This window comes from Clupea harengus, chromosome 25, assembly GCF_900700415.2.
Source record: "Clupea harengus chromosome 25, Ch_v2.0.2, whole genome shotgun sequence".
NCBI lineage: Eukaryota > Metazoa > Chordata > Actinopteri > Clupeiformes > Clupeidae > Clupea > Clupea harengus.
In genome coordinates, this window is record NC_045176.1 from 2514377 (window position 1) to 2521876 (window position 7500).

Genomic DNA, 7500 nt, shown 5'->3' on the forward strand with positions numbered 1-7500 from the left:
TAGAGAAGTCGGTTAGTAATCAGAAGGTTGCTAGTTCGATTCCCTGTCGAATCGTCCTTGAGCAAGACACTGAACCCCTAATTGCTCCTGATGTGCAGTGTGCCATCAGTGTAAATGTAAAATGTGTATACATCCTTGTAAGTCGCTTTGGATAAAAGCGTCTGCTAAATGACTAAATGTAAATGTAACAAGCAAACGGGCCTCCGCATGCCCCTGGACAGTGGACAGTGGTCGGCAGCGCTCAAAACATGTCCCCATTGGAGTATTTCTCATTTCCCAGCTATAGGCTGAGTTAGCAAGCGTTAGCATTCAGAAACATGTTCCCATTGAAGTATATGACATTGCCCAGCTGGGTTAGCAAGCGTTAGCTTTGAGAATAATGTGTTCCCATTGGAGCATATCTCATTTCCCAGCTAAAGGCTGAGTTAGCAAGCATTAGCATTCAGAAACATGTTCCCATTGGAGTATATGACATTGCCCAGCTATAGGCTGAGTTAGCAAGCGTTAGCATTCAGAAACATATGCCGATGGGAGTGAGCAGACGGCGACTACGCTAAGCTACGCTAGCAGATCAGCAGGGGAGAGAGCCTGCAGCGTGTTCTCAGTGTGGATGCTGGAGCTAAGAGCTAAGCCTTTGGATTTACCCCGCTGATCTGTCCTGTCACTGTAAATGTCACACAGCGTTATGCCTCCAGGTTTAGTCTAAGGATTTCTTTGAATGCTAGACTGTGTGTGTATGTGTCCCCCCCCGTGTGTGTGTGTGTGTTTTGTTGTATGCTTGTTTTGGTAGTTCACTGGCTGACCTCTTACTCTTAAGTGTCTGATGTAGACCACAGGCACACACACACACACACACACACATGCACTTACATACACATGCACTTACACACACACGCACTTACACACACGCACTTACACATGTCAGGCATAAACCCACACACTGTACACTGGTGAGAGTGAGTGTGTGTGTGTGTGTGTGGTGGTGTGTGGACTAGAGGCAGCTGTTAGGAATTAAGCAGATTGCAAACATGCTTCAGACAAAGGATGAAGGCTGTGTGTTTACGAGTGTGTATGTGTGAGCATCCATATACTATGTATACGTGTGTGTGTTTGTGTCGTGTGTGTGTGTGTGTGTGTGTGTGCATTATTTTAGTACCCCCCCCCCCCGCAGCCTGGTTTGTCCTTCAGACTCTGATACTGATCTCAAGAGTGCTTCCGCTTGGAGCAAGTGAGGGAGGGGAAAATGGAGAGATAAAGAGGACCGACAGACGGAGGGAGGGAGGGGGGGAGAAAAGTAGACAAAAAAGGGAGGATGTGGGAGAGGGGTGGTAGGGAGGCAGGTTGGAGGAGAAGAGGAAAAGCAGATTGAAATATAAGAGAGGAGAGGAGAGGAGTTTAGCCACAGCCGTCTGCCTCCTGTACCCTAGACTAGTTCCAGGAAGCAGCTCTCTCCGGCCCTCTTCCGGCTATGATCCGGCCCCAGTCTGGCCCGATGAGCTGCAGCTAACATTAGTAGCTTAAGAGAACTTCCATTCCATTCTAGTGCGCCAGTGTTCTGTGTCTGTCTAACCATATCTATCTCTCTCTCTCTCTCTCTCTCTCTCTCTCTCTCTCTCTCTCTCTCTCTCTCTCTCTCTCTCTCTCTCTCTCTCTCTCTCAGGCGTGGAGCGGGAGCGTCAGTGGGAGAACCGGGCGACCCGTTGTAAGGTGGAGCGTCTCCAGCTGCTGCTCCAGCAGCGTCGCCTTCGCCGAAAGGCCCGCCGCGACACCCGCGCCCCCTACGCCTGGTCGCCCGGCAACCGCAGGGTGGCCCGCAGCCATAGCAACAGCAGCGCGGCCTCCTCCACCTCCTCGTCATCCTCGTCCGCCGGAGAGGCGTCGTCTCTAGAGCTGGACTACGACGACGCCGTATGGAAGGCCGAGGCCCCGCCCACGGACCTCAGCAGCGAGGTCATCATGGCCTGATGGAGGGATGGACGAAAGACGACAAAAGAGGGGGATGAAAGGTGCGGCGGAGAGGAGGCATGAAGAGATGGGAGATGGAGGGATGAGGGACGGGAGGCAGAAAGAGAAAGAGAAAGCTGCTTGGGGAACACCGTGGATGGGACTGGGATAGGCCCGGCTGATGACTGGTGTGGTGTGCGCCTGCCTTCTCAGGATCTCACACAACCTGTGGATTTCAGAACGATAGAAACACACCTATTCTACTCCCTACCGCACACACATGCACACACATGCACACACATGCACACACATACGCACACACACACACACACACACACACACAGACTGGCCTTCCTGGGGTTGACATTTAGTTTACTGGATGCTGGACAAATAGACTGCGCCCTGTGTGTGTGTGTGTGTGAGTGAGAGAGAGAGTGCATGTGTGATTCACACACTGAAACTGGACTCCCAACAGAAAGGACTGTACTGAACTCACTGTCACGTCATGTCACAGGGCATTGTTGTACTGAACTCACTGTCACGTCATGTCACAGGGCATTGTTGTACTGAACTCACTGTCTCGTCATGTCACAGGGCATTGTTGTACTGAACTCACGGACACTGTCACTGTCACGTCACAGGGCATTGCAAGGACAAAGTGGCACTCTCAGCAGTCAACAAACATCCTCTGCTCTTATTTCAACCATAACTATTATTATTACGATTATTATTATTATTATTGATTTGTTTATTTGTATTTTTACATGTTGTTATTGTTGTTGTCACTGTATGTTGTGGTTACAGATATGTAGCATTAATATTTAGCCAAGATTCAGGTCGTTTTCCCCAATCCACACAAGAACCTTCAGGTTGTTTTCCCCAATCCAGACAAGAACCTTGTGTTCTCTGGGCACATCCTGTGGTGTTCTGTCTCTGGGAACCTGTTTGAGCATTATGGTTTTATGCGTTTGTGCGTTTGTTTGTTTGTTTGTTTGTGTGAGTGAGAGATTGGGATGAACAGCAACTCAAGTGCTTTACAGAGAGATGAAACACCCATAATTATGCTCTCTATTTTTTAATTTGACTTTTTTTATTTAGCATTGGTAAGGAAGTGACCTAGTACAACACATAATTTATTGTGATAATAAAGATTAAATAATGATGAAACAGCATTGTCTCCAATTTGCTAATTTCATTGCAATGTGTTTTGATAATGCAAAGATTTGTGTGTTTTTTTAAAGATATTCACGTGTGTGTGTGTGTGTGTGCTTGCTTGTGCGTGCTTGCGTGTGTGTAAAACATAAAAATGAACTTACACAGGCGTAATGAGGATTCTCCCCTGCTTCACTACTTGTTGCGCCGTCTTCGGTTTGTTTATTTATTATGCAAACTTACTTACATTTCACAAAATTATTTCATCTATTTATTATAAACTGCTCCTGCTCCTTTAGTTGCCTTTTAGTGTCAGCACATGAGGAGATCTGCAGGCACCATTCAGTGATGTGTGTTTACACTGCAAAGATTCGGCTTTCCAAAACAAGAAGAAAAAGTGGGGGATATATTACTTAAAGTAATCAAAATGATCTGCCAACTGAACAGGAACATTTGACTTACCAAGATTAAAAAAAAAAAACCCAAATATATCTTAAAACTAGTGTGGCCAGCCTAAAAACAAGTACATTTGTCTTGATTCTGACTTTGACAAAGCAGTTTTGTACTTGTCAGTGGTGATGAAACGATTTTCAAGCATTAACTTTCTCAGAACCAGCAATAAAATCTCAGTAACAAGTTATAATACCTTATGAAGATAATTAAGGACTGAAACGCTTGAAACAAGTGAAATGCTCTAACAAAAAAAAAAAATGCCTGGTAAGAACAAATATCTTGTCAGACAAAAAAACAGACAAAGAGATAGATATTTCATCTTACTAAGATTTCAATGTTTGCAGTGTATGTGCACCTGAGCACCAGAGGCAGCTGAGGTCATTTATTGTTGTTGTTGTTTAGTTTAGGCAGTGCAGTGAAAACAACAACAACAACAACAACAACTTGTGACTGCTGTCTTGCAACCAGGGGGGTATTCGTCGTAGCTCGCTAAGCGGTTTAGCGAGCTAATTTTCAGGCTAAAATTAAAAACGCCCCTCTTTTTGGTTCGTGGAAGCAACTTTTGCTAAATCACCATAGTTACATATCGATTAGCACTAACCTGCTCCAGGGCAGGCTAACTTAAGTGTAGCTGGATAAGCTTGCCACACCCCCGGAAAAAAACATGGCAGCTCCCTTTTTGAGAGACCCAGTCGACCAAGGAGCTATTCTAGTTCGATTAGCTTTTCATGTGAATAGAGTTCTGCGCGATCGCCAAGACCCTTTATTTTACACTGATGAGTTCTTGTTTGAGCGATATCGTTTCAGCCGACAAGGACTCATTTATTTGCAAGACCTTCTTGGGCCGTACATTTCAAATGTTACACGCCGCAGCAGAGCCCTTACTGTGCTTCAGACTCTCTGCATAGCATTGAGGTTTTTTGCGTCAGGTACATTTTTATACAGTGTAGGTGATGCCGAAAATATCGGCAAAGCCGCAGCATGCGTTGCTGTAAGGAAAGTGTACCTGGCGCTAAACCAACTGATGAATAAATTCATCATGTTCCCTGGCCATGTCCCAGTCGATGAGATCAAAGAGGGATTTTATGCAATTGCAGGTAATTCAGTAATTCAGTATTTTACCATTTCATGAAAATGCATTCCTATCACTATTCATTACGGAGCTTATCATTATGCAGAGTTTCCTAATGTCATTGGGGCAGTGGACTGCACCCATATCCGCTTGAAAAGGCCCTCTGGGCCAAACGAGGCCGATTTTGTCAATAGAAAGGGCTTTCACAGCCTTAATGTGCAGGTACTTATGACATCATTTCCCTCAAATTACATTCCTATAAAAACAATCATTTGTCTTTGACAATAGACATGGACCTTGCAATTGCCTGCTGTAGGCTACCCATGTACTGTACAATACCCATGATTTGACTGCAATTCATCTTAGATGATCTGTGACTCCACCTGCCTCATAACCAATGTTGAGGCCAAGTGGCCGGGCTCTGTCCACGACTCCCGGATATTCAGAGAGTCTACACTGTGCCACAGCTTCGAGCAAGGTATAGCAAATCTCATGTCATTCAGAAATTGATTATTTTATGTAGAGGTGATCCAACATTGTTCATATCATATACTAGGTAACTATGATGGGCTCCTAATGGGAGACAGGGGTTACGCCTGCAGGCCCTGGTTCATGACCCCCTATCCCGAGCCAGCCCCAGGCCCTGAAGTGAGGTTCAACGGTGCTCTCGCTCGAACGAGGGCACGAATAGAAATGACCTTTGGCCTACTAAAGGCCAGATTTAATTGTCTGCGGGGGCTGAGGGTGGCACCGGACAGGGCCTGTGCGATAACGGTGGCCTGTGCAGTGCTCCACAATGTGGCCACACTCAGGAGGGAGAGGGTCCCAGTGATCGTGGCCTATCCTGAGGACGATCTGGAACCTGTCCAGCCTGATGAGCGGTCCGGACCGGCTGCAAGGGACATAATTGCCCATCATCATTTCAGATAGGTGTCCAGATGACTTTGGGTAATGTTGGACTCATTTCATGTTTTTCTCTTTATGTTTGCATGTTTCATTTATATGGTTAATGGGTATATGGTTTGCCACCCTCTCTGCTTTTAAGTTACCCATTAATAGTCCATCCTCAGCCATCATCGAGTCCATCCCAAATCATCAATCAATGACCGTCTGGTTTGCTGCCTCCACTGCCAAGGACCAAGGCAGACTGCAGCAGATCATTTGGTCAGCCGAGAAGGCCATCGGCTGCGACCTGCCGTCCCACCCTGACCCGTTTCACTCCAGGACCAGCAAGAGAGCTGGCAGGATCATTGCTGACCCTTCCCATCCTGGCCACCACCTCTTCCCATCCAGCAAAAGGGTCCGGTCCATTAAAACCAAAACCTGGCGCCACCTGACCAGTTTCTTCCCCACGGCAGTGGGGCTCACAAACAAGCCCCCTGCACCACACTGACTCCGGGACCCCCGCACACAATGCACTGCAGTTTGCACTTTAGTTTGCATCCTTATTTATTCAACACATCATAGCAAGTGCACATCATTTATTGCTATTTTGTTAACACTTTCTCTTGCACAGTATGCTCATACTGTAATACTGTTTTGATTATTTGTATGTTTGACTATGACCCTTATTTTTATTCTATTTATCAATATTCTGTCTGTCCCATGCTCTGAAATCACCAAGTCAATGTCCTGTATATGAGAGTGTACTTGGCAATACAAATAATTCTGATTCTGAATAGAGGAACATGCTGAAGAATAATGTAAGAGATCCATGTTGTACAATAAAGCCTTTATTTTTGTTCCCTTTATTGGTTATCCTGTAAATGAAGGTGCACAAGAAATAAGAATTTCAGTTTAGTTACAATTCATGGCAAAGCTCACAAATACTTTAGCCAAAGCTTTGCTTTACAGGGTTAGACTTACATTCAGCTGCTGTTTAAGCAATTTAATCTCCACATCAAGCTTCGCTGAGCTCAAGTGGAGGTTATGAATTTTCGCACGCAAGTAGCGCTTATAAAGCGTACGCACATCTTCATTGTCAGTCTGGAAAAAAAGACAAGAAAACCATTCATAACTTTGTTCAGTGTGGTGGTCAGATGCCAACTATACTCACAATGTGAGGGTATTTAATGAGAACTCACGTCCCCATCCCCAGTTCCCGAAGAGCGAGAGGGGCCAGGCTCCGGCGGATCAGGCCGTGGTCCAGCAGGATTTGCCTAAAGGAATGCATTGATGTAGTGAGTGCCAGGAGTGAGTGGGATAGGAGTATTAGTTAACACAACTTGCATTTACCAAATCGCTGGAGAAGGCGGAAAGTGTGTCCTCATCGTCTAGACCGACCTCCTGTTAGTGAATTAGGAATTATTAGGAACTGTGGAAAATTGCCTTGGGTTTTAAAAGACACACACAATGAACATGTTTAGAATCATTACACAATGATGCAGCAATATCAACTTACATCAGCAGTGGGCTCCTCTCCCAACACATTGGTAGGTGGCTGCAGGAGTGTGAGTGAACCTTCTACTACTGCAAAATGTGACGATGGTTAACCAAATGACTAATTATGAAGGAAACTCATAGAATGAAATGCACCTACCTTGGACATAGGGATTCTCTCCTGCCACCACCTCTCCAGAGGAGCTGCCCCCAGCTATGCCCTGCATAATGGGCCTACCCCTGTTATTGGCCAGGGCCAGCTCCTCAGCAGGGGTTAACTCTGGACCTCTGGGTCCTCCTCCCGTCTTCATCATGTCAGCCCTTTTCTTGTTTGCTAAAATATGAAGGATATGACACTGACAAGCTGTTCAATACATAACCATGGCACATATTGTATTGACTCACCAGCCTGAATTATGTTTTTGTGCTTGACTTTGACTTGCTCCCAAGTCCTTTTAGTGGCCGGGTTGCAACTACATGGGGGTTGAAAGCACTCATAA

At 45.7% G+C, this 7500-nt stretch overlaps 1 protein-coding gene and 1 long non-coding RNA gene across 2 annotated transcripts in view; both read left to right on the forward strand.

Annotated features, from left to right (window-relative positions):
* The window catches only part of LOC105909232 (midnolin-like), a 10976-nt gene extending 7865 nt beyond the window's left edge, over positions 1 to 3111 (forward strand). The window contains exon 7 of the mRNA XM_031563219.2: positions 1661 to 3111. Within this exon, the coding sequence (XP_031419079.1) occupies positions 1661 to 1965 (305 nt within the window). The 3' untranslated portion in view covers positions 1966 to 3111. The remainder of the gene's footprint in view (positions 1 to 1660) is intronic.
* A 1349-nt stretch (positions 3112 to 4460) lies between these two features.
* On the forward strand, positions 4461 to 5849 carry LOC116217918. The gene is made up of 3 exons (XR_006151647.1): positions 4461 to 4843; positions 4988 to 5569; positions 5692 to 5849. It is a non-coding gene; the product is annotated as an uncharacterized LOC116217918 (long non-coding RNA).
* Positions 5850 to 7500: the final 1651 nt, after the last annotated feature.